This window comes from Pipra filicauda, unplaced genomic scaffold, assembly GCF_003945595.2.
Source record: "Pipra filicauda isolate LSUMZ 115617 unplaced genomic scaffold, ASM394559v2 scaffold46_size3722508_pilon, whole genome shotgun sequence".
Lineage (NCBI taxonomy): Eukaryota > Metazoa > Chordata > Aves > Passeriformes > Pipridae > Pipra > Pipra filicauda.
In genome coordinates this window covers 1,822,542-1,837,058 of record NW_024104609.1, presented here as the reverse complement: position 1 = coordinate 1,837,058, position 14,517 = coordinate 1,822,542, and the positions used below count along the sequence as shown (strand labels likewise).

Below are 14,517 nucleotides of genomic sequence, written 5' to 3'. Positions count from 1 at the left end.
CCTTTCAACCCTGACGATTCTACGATCCTGTAGGACGCTGTGACGGCTCTGCAGAGGCAACGATGCCCGAGGAGCCCAGGAGGATGATCACAAGGGAAAACGCCGCGAGCTCGCCGCTCACAGGCGCGGATAATGGATCAGGGATCACAGAAGGGGTCAGGGATCACAGATCAGGGATCAGAGAACAGAGATCACAGATCAGGGATCAGAGAACAGAGATCACAGATCAGGGATCACACATCCCACCACTGCCCCGGCCTCCCCGCGCCCGCCCTCCACTGCGCCTGCGCCGGACCTCCAGGCCGCCAGGGGGCGACGCGCGCCGCCATCGGTTCCGCCGGTCGGCGGGGCCGGGCCGGGCTCAGGCACAACAGCGCGGCCGCAGCGGGCGGGCCGGGCCGCGGCCATGGGCAAGAAGCACAAGAAGCACAAGTCGGACAAACACCCCTACGAGGGTGGGTCTTGACAGGGAGGGCAGCCGGGCGGGCCCTCAGACCCCGGGGCCGTTTGGGAAGTTGGGTGTGAGGCTGCGGCAGCGCGGGGGGAGCGCGGCCCTGGCTCCGCCGGCGGGCCCGGCGCGGGGAGATGCGCGTCGGGCTCGGCTCTGTGTGGGGGAGAGGCAGCAAGAGGGTCTGGAAATTAAACCTGGGGCAGTGACAGGCTTTGGAAGGAGCCTGAGGCGGTGCAGGGTTGTTCGGGCTGGGGAGTGTGTTTTCTGCGGTACTCACGGTTGGTTTCTCTGCCGGTTTAAGAATATGTGGAAAAGCCGCTGAAACTGGTGCTGAAAGTTGGAGGAAGCGAAGTTGCTGAACTCTCCACTGGAAATGCGGGACTTGATTCCGCCCTCTACGAAGACAAATCTGAGCATGAAAAACACAAGGACAGAAAAAGGAAAAAAAGAAAGAAAGGGGAAAAACAAGTTCCCGGAGAAGAAAAGGAGAAGAGAAAGAGAAAAGTTAAGGTATGTGTTCATGCAACTGCATTTTAGGAAAAGGAAAAAAAAAAAGCAGCAACTCTGCCTTTCTCTGGGCTTCACATCAGAAGGGGAGCAGATACGACTGTAACCTGTACTTTTAAACTGAAATACATTCAAACTCGGTGTATTAGCTTTGCTGATTCCTTTTTCCCAAGTACTCTTATTGGAAAAAGATGAATAATCTGAAATTTCTAATTTTTTGAAAAGTATTAGCAAGTATAAAAGCACAGAGAATTGAAAAGGGGAGGGGAATTCTGTGTCTAAACAAATCCGTTTATATAAAACATAAAGAAGACTTCACAAGTTCTTAATTAAAAACTAAAAAAAAAAGCATTTCCTTGTCAGGGTTCTTAACGTGGTAAGTAATTATAACACTTTTTTTGAAGTACTATGAGTACCTCTAATCTTAAATTTCCTGACTATTTCTTACTTAGTTTTTCTAAAACTTTAAAAAAATCGTCTTAGGACAATTCTCTCTGCGGAGTTGTTCCTGTCCCACTTTTGAGAGACACACACCAGACAGCTGTCACATTTTCTAAAAGACTAATTCAGTGATACATTGCATTGTATGGCTGAATTACTTCAGTGTCCAGCAGATGGAGACAGTACATAAAGAATACAACGTTTTTAAAGACAAACTATTCTTATTTTTTAAATTCGTTGAGGTTGTTTTGAAAAATCCGGAGAGCGTTATGTACAGTAACAAAGCTGAGTTTGCAGGTGCTGTTAAGTTTCCATAACAATCTTTCCTAGGAGGATAAAAAGAAACGAGATCGAGACCATGCAGACAGTGAGGGAGAACAGGAAATGAAATGTCAGACCCCTGTCAGGATGGAATTGTCACCAGAGAAACCACTGACGAGCACTTTATCAAAGCAGGAAGGTAGGGGGGGAAAAGAAGTTTCTTTTGCTAATTCCTTTTCTCTTTAATTGACTCATGTTTTATTTTTCTTTGTTTCTATAAGAAGTGATGTGATATTTTTTGCCATCTCTGTTCTTCTCCATCTTGTTCAAAAATTTGGAATTAGGTTACTGTATCCTTGTTTTGCAGAGTGGTATCTGGTACCAGTGTCAGAGTGAGCAGAATGTCAAGTAAGGGCAATGAGAAAAGTAGATCCCTTGTATGTATTGTGGGGTTTGCCACTGTATTCTTTTCTTTCATATTGAATTAATTCTCAAGTTGCATCAGTTTTGTTCAGTTGATTTCTAATATCTTGGAAGTTTAATGCCTCTTGCAGTCAGTTCTGTCTCACACCGTTTTCTCCCCACTTCTTTTTGATCTAGAGGTGGAGCAGACACCACTTCAAGAAGCTCTGAATCAACTCATGAGGCAGCTGCAGAGGTAAATGTCTGTGCTACAGGCTTTTAGAGCCGTGGAATGAAAATAACATACAGTAAGGGAAGAGGCATAGAAAAAGTTCAGTTAAAATATTATTGCTAAATATCTTGCTAAGAGGGCTATTTTAGGAATTTAAATACTAGTTTAAGAACGTGTACTTAGAAGTTCTCCTCAGCTTAAGCTTCTTGTAAACACATCCAGTTTCAAGTGTATAGTATTTTAAAAAACTTCCAAACCAGGACAATTTTCCAATAATGCAATGCTTTGTTCATAACAACCTTTTGAAAGGGAGACACAAGAGTTTGGAATCAACTTGCCAAAACTTCTTTTACCTTAAGTTTTCCTATTTTAGCATTATTTACTATAAAAAGGAAATATGCACTTGAAAACTTCAAATATGTTCTCTTGCTGTCTTATTAACCAAATGTCTTTTGATTAAAATATTCAAATTTGCAGTTCTTTCAGGCAGTCTCTGGTTTAAGAAAATCTTTCTTGACTTTTGTACAAGAGTAGTTGAACGATCTTTCCCTTTGATTTTAATGCTGGTAGAAACACCCAGGAATGTCACTGTATGTCCGAGATCACTGAAAGTCTTAGGATATGTTACTGTAAAAAAACTATTTTACACAACCTGAAAATTAACACAAATACACACATTCTATCACAACTTTTAGCAACAAGCTTTCCCTTCTGATAACTTCAGAGTAAGCGATGAATTACAAGAATACATTCTTATGACATTTGTTCCTTTATTTTTTAATAACTTAATTATACCATAATTCATATACCCCTTTATGAAAAGGGGTTCATAAACCCCTTTATGAAAATCCAAAGCCTTAAAAGAAAAAGTTTAGGTTTTTTTTTCATCTTGGGAACAGGGGTACTTATCTAAATATAGAAATAACTTCTAGAATATGTTTGCAGCACTTTTTTGGTGTATGGGTTTGCCTGTGAGATCTTTTCAGCCTCAAAAGTGAATGATTATGCTGACACAAGCCATTTCTAGCTTTATGTTTCTGATTCCTTTTCAGCTTAGTTCTTTCCTTTCTATTTCATTCCAAACTCTTTGTTATAAGTTGAAACATAAAAAACCGTCTTTCATTTCTTGACAGAAAGGATCCAAGTTCTTTCTTTTCATTTCCTGTGACTGACTTTATTGCCCCTGGCTATTCCATGATCATTAAAAACCCAATGGATTTTAGTACCATGAAAGAGAAGATCAAGAACAATGGGTACCAGTCCATAGAAGAATTAAAGGTAGTACTTTAAATTTTGTTTTGACTACAGAGAAGTATTATGCTCAATTGACTTGAGCTGTAGGATTTTATGAGAATATGAAGATTCCAGAAAGAACTAGTAGTTCTGCTTGAAGTAATGCTTCTTGTTGAATTTTTGTAACCAAATAAGTTCTGAAAGTAAAAGAAAAAACAGTTCTGGTTTGTAAATCCACATCTCAAAAAGCTGCAGGTGATTTTAGGAACCTGTCAGTTTGTCCTTCAGCCTGTCATTTTAGATCTTTACTTAAGAATTAAAATGTTAGCATTTTTGTCAGACTGCTCTTTTTTGTTTAAGGTATTGCCTCTCCAAAAACAAGGAGTGGTCAATTCATTGGCTTTGCCTGTCTTACTTTTTCCAGGCTTATCTGGTCATGTAGATGAACAGCAAGTGAAGGCATGATGAGCTCTGTCCTGTTGACAGCACCCACTTAGCCTGTGCTGCAGCATGTCCAGTGCATTGAAGGGCCTGTTTTGAAAGCCCCTGAAGCTTTTAAAATCTGTGTGGCCTTGTTTCGTTCTGTTTCCTTCAGCAGAAATACTCTAGTTCTTTACTGGGCTAGATGAGGACCTGAGAGATGTACTTTGTATGTAATTAACAGTTAGGTAAGATGCTAGTTAATAGTATTGGTTGTATTTTCTTGCACATACTTCTTTAGATCTCTGAAACTACAGAAGAATATTCCCTGTTTCTGGTTAGTTTTTAATTTTAACTTTGTCTCTGTAAACAGCTGAGAATGTGATAAAACAAAGCCTATAGAGGCTTTGCAGTGGGTATAGAAGTGCAGTTTCTAGATCAGTTACTCCAGAAATGAAATTCAAACAAGCTGATGTTTCTTCATTCTAACTGAAGACATTGTAACATTAGTGTGTTCTTTGTAATAGTTTAACTTTGAACTGCAGCTTTTCATTGTCTTATTTGTGTTGCTTCACTTTTTGTTTTAATGACTACTGATTGGTCAGGAGGTAGGCAAGTGTAGCTATGAGAGCTTCCATTAAAACTTTTTAAACTTTAATTGCAAACAATACTTAAGAATACTTTCAGAATGCTTGTTGGGCTGAGAGATTCAAGTCTCAAAATGAAGTTGCATACTTATTTCTGTTTACATTTTTAATAGATTTCTTAAATTCATTCATTAAAAATGTTCTTTAAGGGTTTTTTCCCTAAAGCTCAAGACACTGCACTTTCAACAAGGTATAGTACACTATAAAATTTTAACTTTCATTCCAAAATTATTAATGTTTGTACAGGATAACTTCAAACTGATGTGTACTAATGCAATGATTTACAACAAACCAGACACCATTTACTACAAAGCTGCAAAAAAACTTCTGCACTCAGGGATGAAGATACTTAGCCAGGTAATAAAAAATACAAACCAAAATATTAAAAAATATGCTGCTTCTTTTTTTGATCCCTCTTTTTACAGCGATTTCATGAAAATTAATAAAAACTTGCTTAATATTTGTCAAATGCTTGTATATTGGAATTTAAGTAGTACATTGTTTTACTACTGCTGCCAGATCAGTTATTGAAGAAATAGTCGCATTTTTTATTTAATTTTCTAAACTGCATTTATATTTGCTAGTTGAAGAAAGAAAGAGCTGAAATAAAATCAACCTCTATGTGTAGGTTACAGAAAGATTCTTTGAAGAAACAAATAAAAGGATTTTGGTGTTTTTTAGGAGAGAATTCAGAGCCTGAAACAAAGTATAGAATTCATGGCTGACCTGCAGAAGACAAGGAAGCAGAAGGACAAGACAGAACTGCAGCAAACTGGGGAAGATGAAAATGGTCCTGGGAAAGACAAGGGAGAACCTATGGATGGTGACACCAAAGCATTCAAATCACCTAGCAAAGAACACAAAAAGTGAAGTATTATCTAAGTAACAATTATAGGATACATCCTTTAAATGCTACTGAAACAAGGTGACTTAGGGACCAGAGGATGCAGGTTCTCTCTTTGCTTATACGCTAAAACATCTTCATCTCAAAGGAGCAACACTTATATGAAGTGTCCCCATATGCTAAAACCAATTAAGTTTAGAATAATTTATGATACCATCATTTTTGCATGTAGATAACCTGGTACTGCTCATCAACTCCATTCCTTCAGTTATTTTCTATTTTAGTGTTCATTTCACAGAACTAGTGTAGTTTTGGAGAAAACTCACAAACGTGTCCTTTTAAACATTTTGGCATAAATAACTATAAACCCAGTTTCAGTTACTTTCTTTTTTTTTGGCATAGTAGTTGTATTTGAAACATGTAACTGCCTGGCTACAGAAAATGTGCTTCCTGAAATAGCTTTTAATGTCTAGAAATACCAGGTTTCAAAATACTAAATCCTTAGGTAGATGGATACTAGATTCTAAAATTGGGAGTATGTAATATACCAAAAATTTTGTGGGAGACCTTTACACAGAGACATTTACAGTTACTAACATAAAAAAGCATTTCCTGATGTGAACTTGTACCACCTGCCTTTCCCAGCTGTATTAAATACAGTCATATTAAATGACAGTTTTCTGTTGTTAGTTGTGTACAAAACCAGTTTACAGAGTTGGCTAAATTTTGTCATGGTATCCTTTAGTGCTGTTTAGCCAGTTGGTGCTGAGGCTGGTAACTGAGTTGTGTGGGTGTTATTCACAGGAAGGACAAAGACCTGCTTGAAGACAAATTACGAAGCAATAGCTTGGAAAGGGAACAGGAGCAGATTGATCGTATTGTTAGAGAATCTGGAGGCAAGTTAACCAGAAGACTTGCAAACAGCCAGGTAAATCTTTGTGTGTTTGGTAGCTCCATTCACTTTCTCCACAAACCAGATTTCCTCAGCATCTTAGGTTAGTTGAAACTCATCGTGTGCTTTTGCTACAGCTTACACCATTTTACATGAGTGATCATCTGTCTGACATCCTAAGGGTTAAAAAGGCACATCAGTTGAATGCACACTGAATTTTGTCAACAGAGCGAGCTGAGCTTAAATTTTCAGAAATTGTTGGTAAAGTAGGAGCCTGAAGAAAATATTTCAAATCTGACCTGTAAAAACCTCATCATTCTGAAACAGGCACATATTTGATCAAAGGTTATTAACATTACAGAAGGACCCAGGTTGGTAATCCTGTGCCCATTTCATTTTCTATATGAATTACATTTTTTATCTCTTGGTCCCTGCAGAAACATTAATGTTTATCATAATTTCTTAATTCCTTGTGCCTATACCAATACTACAGTTGTATCTAGTGCCAATAAAAATTTATAGAGCAGCACTCACTTCTGAGTGACTGATCTTCCTTTCTGATTCCTGTAGGTAGGACACTTCATTGGATGTTTTTATTAGTTTAAGGAGAAGGAATTTCAACTACTATGTAAATTAATATAGTCTGGTCTTATTTCAGTGTGAATTTGAAAGAAGAAAACCAGATGGTACAACAACTCTGGGCCTTCTTAATCCAGTTGACCTTACTGCAGGAGGTAAGTTGGCACAGTTCAGGTAACAAGCCACTTCCACCTACCTTGTCTGCTGCTTCTTTGCAGGGGCAGATCAGCAAATCCCAACCAAGAACTGAATGCCTCTTTCAATCTGATAAAGATCTGGATTGCAAAAGCTGCAGCTGAGGGATCACGTAGATGGGTTTCAGTTGTGGCTGTTGTTAGGAGCAGCTGGAGGGAGCCCTCAGTGGCTGTTGCTTCTCTGTTTTGTGTCAGCCCTTTGTGAGAGCTGCAAGAGAAAGCTTTTATTGTTAGGGAAGAGACTACCTGCTATGTGCTTGGGCACGTTTAATTCTTGGGATCCTCTTAAGTCTGGTCCATGTACAGAGTGCAGTATCTGCTGACCCAAAAGATCACAGATATTCCGAGACTGGGAACTGCCTGGGTCCCAAATCATTTTGTCACACAGACTTCAGTATGAAACATTTGGAGAGGAAAACACTTTGAGAGTCACGTCCTGTCTATTCTGAGTTTCTAGATATGAGTGTTGAATGAGTTTAGACATCTTCATATGCCTTCTCTGTTTCTGTATTTTGATATATCCTACTGAAGAACCGGGTTACTGCCCTGTGAAGCTGGGTATGACAGCAGGAAGGCTTCAGTCAGGAGTTAATACGTTACAAGGGTTCAAAGAAGATAAAAGAAACAAGGTTACTCCAGGTAAGTGCTGATTATTTTTTTTTTAAATATAATCCTCTTTACATGAACAAAATACATTGATCTCATTACTAGCACACAAATTTGGAACTAGGGGGTTTTTTTAATGACAAAGCGCATTATGACATGTCCCTTCCCGTGGCAAGGGGGTTGGAACTAGATGGTCTTTAAGGTCCCTTCTAAGCCAAACCATTCTGTGATTCTTTGTGTCTATGACACAACTAAATAGCACGTCAAAGTCCAGCTTAATTTGCACTTAAAAAAGGGGCAGCATATTTACTATTCATCTTCATTGAGAAGAGAAACTACTAGATAAAGAAAGGGTTCTGGTAGCTTTCAAAGAGCCTAGGGGAAAGCCTGAGAACCTGTTACCAGCATGAGGCTGTTCCTACTGTGCTAAGGCACACAGTGTTGTTAATGACACATTTGCAAATACAAATGCATTTGATTTAGAGGTTACTAAAAGATGTTACAGTGTGAACAGGTGGTGTTCTGTGAAAGCTCGTTTTCACCTTAAGAAATACATTCCTAAAAATTTCTTTTCTGGGATTGTTTTACTGCCCTTTCTCATTTTATCTGATGCGTGCATATCACAGTAATTAATACTGTTGTTATTCATTAGTGACATACTTGAATTATGGACCCTTTAGTTCCTATGCGCCAACCTACGATTCTACATTTGCCAACATAAGCAAAGAAGATTCTGACTTAATCTATTCAACATACGGGGAAGACTCTAATCAAGGATCTTCCAGGTAACCCAACCAGGATGCATAGTACAGCTTACATGTCCCGAAGCAGTTCTGTGCAGCTCTCTGCAGCATGGGCTGTCTTTGCTGTGGAATGATTTCACTGCTGTCTTCGTAGCTCAGGGAGTTTTGTTTGTTTAAAAAGCAAATACTTAGTAAAAGAACCTGCCTCTAAAGTGAAATTAGCCAAGGTGGAAGAATTTTGATACTACTAATCCCTAGGAACACCCTGTCTAAAACTTAAATGTATTTATAACTAACTGAAGGACTCAAGTTCAAAGCTAGAAAAATGTTGAGTGGTACAAATGTTTATACAAACTGGATTTTTTTTAGCATTAATTAAAATTAATTACAGCCTTGAATGTCAAATGCTGACCAAACTACTGTGGACACAGTGGATAGTGGGAGAGCTGAGTCCAAACACAGTGGTTCCCAATATAATCCTTTAATAGTGTGTATTCTGCCTAAATTTCATATTATTTACTACAGTAAAAATAATTAATTCTTACTGTTTTTATTATTCTTGATTATAAAAACTTCAAAGCCCTTTTGTTTTATGAGAATTTCACAAATAGCATACACATTGTATAAATTCATATGAAATGGGGGAATATTTAAGTGTAAACATGAAATGCCTGTGCAAGTTTGCTTTCATGCTGTGAAGGTGCCTGAGCCAGTACACTTTTCCAAGTTTTTCCAGTTTTCACATTCTGAATGAGTTCCCCAGCTACAGAAGGCTGATTAAACTAAAGCAAGCCATTTACATCAAATCCTGTGCTACTTTTTGTATTCTCCATGCTGTACACATTGGTTTGACCTTACATAACTTTTTTGCATTAAATGTTTGATATGAAAGTAGTTACCTTAACTATCTTTATTCTTTCAGTATTCAAGATTTTTTTATGAAATCCCAAGATTATCCTCTCTTAATGGCTGATAGTTTGCTTGATGTCCTAACTAAAGGAGGACATTCTAGAGCTCTCAGAGAACTAGAAATGGTAAGAGTGGATTTGAATACTGTCTGGTCTTTGGTTTTAGCACACAAGCTCTAAAGCAAGAGAAAGATGATGCTGATCCTATTGATGGGCTCCCTTTTAATTGGTAACATTTGAAAGTGAAAATTGATCTTTGCCTACAGTGGCTGCATTTTCTGGAAAGAGATTATTCTGACTTGTTAATTAGTGAAACATGAATATTAACAACATGCTGTAGATATAGACATAGTCACACATTCTTTGTCTGCTTTCCCATTCTCATTATCACTGGCTCCTGTTCCATTTAGTAAGCAAATAGCAATAAGTAGTTGTTTAGAAATGATGTGATGATTGACAGGCTTTCTTGTTTCCATGAAAAGTTTGTCATGTTTCAAGCAGCCACTGTTTAGTTCAGGAGAATTAGTAAGCAGTTTTCTACTTTACTTGGTGCAGTGCTTTTAAACTCAAATATCTGCTGTGTAAAGATACCAAATACTGACTCTTCAAATTCTTAGGAGATCTCAGTCATGTCTATGCTAAACCTGACTGGAATCAAAGATTTGATGACTTAATTGACAATCCAAGAATTATTTGAGAATCTCCTCAGGGCAGTTCCTGTTAACTAAAAGTCTTGCTTTGAGTTTCAAATCAATACAAACTGTTGAAATTAAGAGATTGTAGCCTTTTACTAATGGGTCAAATATTACCTAAATCAATACCAGAAATAGTTTGTGGACTAAAGATCGTGTTTTAGCCTCAGTTCAGACCTTTGCTTAGCATTATGAGTTCAGCTCTTTTCTAGTACCCAATAGTGGCACTGACTGACAGGGTTCAGCCACTTACTGTTGCCAGTATTAAGAGAAATACAGTTATGTTCAGAAACAGAAAACATTTCAGCCATTAATAAACACCCTTCCTTTTCTTCCTGACCCCCGTAAATATTCTGTGATGTGACATCACATCTGAACTTTACAAAGAGCAATAAAACCTATGCTGTTAAAACGTATTTTAGTAAACAATATCTCAGGAAAGACCCTAAAAAATAGCTGCATTGTAACTTACTTTACAGAGGAAGCTCATTATGACATTGTATATTTACTTCCCTTTAAAAGTACTGCATTTTGTAAGATTTTACTTTGAACTTAAGAGAGTAATTTTGATGCCTTCTTTAAAAATCTACTCAGCCACTGGAGGAAGCTGAAGGCCCACATGAAAGAAGTGATGCAATAAAAGATGTAAAGGTAAATTTTTTCTATATTAATTAACTCCTCTAACCAACCTAAGCCCACAGGTATAAAACTCCTGCAACTGTAAGGCCTGTGCAGCCACACTGAGACTTTGACAAGCTCTAAATACACACCAGGACTCACGACAATGACGTGCTCCTTTTAGGCATTAAGAGACTAAGATTCTCCAAAAAGTTGTCTTAACTGTATGTCGAGAGAACTGGAAGAAAATGCTTATATATTTTTGTTTGTGATTGTTGGGAGCTATAGTTTTGGTTTTATCTTAATCTAGTCTGGTTTAACATGAACTTGTAATATAAATTTAAGATGCCACATGATACATAGTGGTCTTGGAGAAGTTCTCGCTTTGTGCCCCTGCAGGCAATATAATAGAGCTTTCAAATCATTGCACCCAAACTTTGCTCAGTTAGAGAAAGCAGTTTTAGGGCAAGGGCTGCTCTTCTGAAGCCTTCATGTGCAGCCAGTGCCCAGATTCCTCTTGAATTTTGGCACAGATATTCAATAAAATCTGCTTTAAGTGAGCTCAAGGAATTTTTAAGTTGTTTTTTAATTGGGATGCTGGTCCTAAATTACTACATCATTTGTGCATGTCCCCAGGGGTTTTGGCAGATGTCATTTTCTATTTGGATATGAAATAGAATAGTAAACTGAGTAACTGTAGAACAGTAAGGTGTCTTTTCAGCTTTCCCTCTGTATGTTCACCTGTTTTGCAGAGCAGACTAACTTTGACTTCATGTTCTGATTTTCCCAAAACAATTTTGTTGTTTCAAGGCTGAGCTAAGTATTATCTAAATTATTACTTGCTGCCTTTTTTTTTTCTTCAGATTATGGAAATTGATATTGCTGCCAGGTTGGATGCTGTTAATAATGACAGACTTACAGCACTAAAGGCAGTCACAAACTTTGGTATGCCTATAGAAGAGTTTGATTCTGAGGGTGAGTTTTCTTGGTAGTCATAATTCTGATATTTATCTGTAACTGTTTCAGTTTCTCAGTCCTTTACCATATTTTATATCATAACATAAGTAAATATACTCTCTTACTAATCAGGACTTTCTTTTCCTCTTAAACAGAGGCTGAAATCTTCCAGAGGAAACTTGATGAAACAACAAAGCTGCTCAGAGAACTGCAGGATGCTCAAAACGAACGACTAAGTACAAAACCACCCCCTAATATGATTTGTCTTCTGGGTCCATCTTACAGGGAAATGCACTTGGGTAAATACACTTTTTTCTGATCGTTCTTGCAGAATTGATAAGTCCCAACTTGTCTCAACTCCAAGAAAGAAAGAATTTCAAGTGCAGAATACGTGCCCTGTTAGGCCTAGAAGATTAAATTTTTCTGTATGTAAAGCCAAATGAAAGTTTTGAACAGTAATTGCAGGTATTTCCTCTTTATTTGTAAATGTCCCTAGACTGATTGGAGCTTTCTCTAATGCCACAGGACAGACAATAGCCAAACACCTCTAACTCCATGAGTTTTACAAAGTGTCTTTGAACAAGGGTTGCTTAATTATAACAAAGTTCTTATTGCAAGGACAGCTTTGGTCCAGGTTGGATCTGGTTACCGGTCTGCCGTGTTACACCAGTTAATACCAGTCAGACACTCTTCCAGCGGGTTTGTGTCTGTACATAGCATATAAATACATGCACTTGTCTTTTCTAGCTGAGAGAGTAACCAATAACCTGAAAGAACTTGCACAACAAGTGACTCCAGGTGATATTGTTAGTACATATGGAATCCGGAAAGCAATGGGAATCTCAGTTCCTGTACCTGACGCAGAAGACAGCTGGGTAGATTTGACAGAGGGTGAGTATACAAAAACATATCATAGCATCATAGAAACAAAACCACATCTGCAAATCATTAAGACTGGCTTGTGGTAGAAATTGCAGTAGCGTAGTTCCAGTTTTCACTTCTTTTTAAATTCTGTTTCAAATGGAAAGTTGCTGTCTTTGGTCTCAGTCCAAAGTTAATCTTTTGGATATATGGAATGTAGTTACTTTACCATCCATCTTACAGCATTGCCAAATTTTAAAGCTTGGCACTTCATTCAGTTTTAGTTTTCCATTTACTGTGAATTTGCAGAGGAGTTAAAATTCCTCACTTGCTGAAACAAGGACTTCGTGCTTCCTTCTCCTCCAGGCTTTTGGCTGTGCACTCCTTTTGCTTAATTTGGCCAGCTGTCATGCTTTGTAAGTTGACAGCACCTTCATCCAACCAAAAGTAACGGCTGTTTTTGCTGGATTAGGGAGTCTGGTCAGTGGAAAGTCTCAATATCAAAACCAGACCTGCCCCTTGTGGCACATGCATGGCCAAAGCATACCCAGATAGGTAATAAGGGATAAGGCAGAGGAGAACTTCCTCTCAAGAAATGTAATTCACACAACAAATTTACTCAATCTGTGGCTTATTAAAGTTTTCCTTAAATAACATTTTAACTGAAAGAGCAGGATTACTTTAAGAACTTCTTCATATTCTCAAGGAAACTGCTCAAGAAATTTCAATTTCAAAATTATTGAGCACTTTCTTACTCATAGCTCTGCACCAGAGAGGCTGTGTAACAGAACCAACTAAAACACAGGATTTTCTGGGACTGTTGCAGTACAGCTAACAAAGGACTATCTGCACAAATAGCAAATTACTTGAGGAGTGCTCTGCTCTATATGCATGTCTTTCACTTGAACATTTTATGTGTTCAGTGACCTGGTATCTGTTGTAAACTTTCAGACTTTGAAGAGCCTAAAAAGACCATCACCATCCCTGAAAACGAGTGTGGCGCAGTTACAGGCTGAAGGCTCAGTTCAGTTTACAGTTCTGTCTGTTTGATTCTGTTTAAGAACCAGGTAAAGGTCCTTCAGGTGCATTCACCATATGTGTATATTGTGTGTTAAACTACTTTTGTTTATTAAATTTTGGAACTGATGGCTTTTGAAGTTGAAGGGTTTGTATTAGAGTTACTTCTGCTCCATAAATGCACTAAATTATTCTTTTTGCATTCTGTATTATTTTAAAGCATTTAAGTTTTCCTAGATTGTCAAGTGTTTGGAAAAGTCAAAGCATAGTGAAAATGTGCCTATATACGGTGCAGGGACTCAGCCAGAAGTTTCTAAATGCAACATATAGACTCTGTCTCTGAGTCTGGTTAGTGCAAACGTCAGTAGTATCTGAACATGCAACTTCCCCTTTTTAAAATTACTGTGCAACTCTCTTGAACATGAGGAAGAGAAATAAACTTTTTATATAAAACCAATGTGTGTGATGAATTAACAAAAGCTCAGCTTTGTGAAACTTTGAATGTGCATGAATCTCTTAGAGAAACCTCACTCTCTCCTCACATATCCCGAAACTTGGGGGCAAGCTTAGGTGAGACCAGCAGGTGAGACTAACAAAGCCACCTGCTGTCAGCAGCAGTACAGTGGACTCAGAAACACTCGGGTAGACAATTCTTCATATTACTTGGAGGTATTACTAGACACTGTCTGGGTAATGATTCTAGGTTTGCTTATCAGAAAGGAGCATATATTTAGAAGCCTCCTCACGTTAAGTCACTTCCCTGTTCACCAAAGCTGCAGAGAAAGCAGACCAACAGCACAGCTCTTAGGCACAGAGAATTCTAGCAGTGTTACAGGTGGAGCCAGTGACTCATCCAAGAAGGCTCATCACTTACTCTCACACCATCACAGTGCTACGCACAGCTTTTACCACAGGCATCCTTAATTTTTAAATATTGCTTCTTTTTACTCCATGATTCCAGTATAGCCTTGGACTTGAAGAGGAATGTCATGTAGTGTTCCAGTTCCATCTG

At 38.2% G+C, this 14,517-nt stretch overlaps 1 protein-coding gene across 1 annotated transcript; it reads left to right on the top strand.

Annotated features, from left to right (window-relative positions):
• The first annotated feature begins 345 nt into the window (after positions 1 to 345).
• On the top strand, positions 346 to 13,962 carry BRD7 (bromodomain containing 7). Its single transcript, XM_027732556.2, has 17 exons — positions 346 to 455; positions 753 to 961; positions 1,730 to 1,859; positions 2,261 to 2,318; positions 3,428 to 3,572; positions 4,841 to 4,951; positions 5,276 to 5,460; positions 6,243 to 6,366; positions 6,989 to 7,064; positions 7,635 to 7,742; positions 8,362 to 8,494; positions 9,375 to 9,486; positions 10,647 to 10,703; positions 11,534 to 11,645; positions 11,783 to 11,926; positions 12,375 to 12,518; positions 13,440 to 13,962. The coding sequence occupies exons 1-17, from the start codon at positions 407 to 409 to the stop codon at positions 13,502 to 13,504; spliced, it is 1,962 nt and encodes a 653-aa protein (XP_027588357.2). The 5' UTR covers positions 346 to 406; the 3' UTR covers positions 13,505 to 13,962.
• Positions 13,963 to 14,517: the final 555 nt, after the last annotated feature.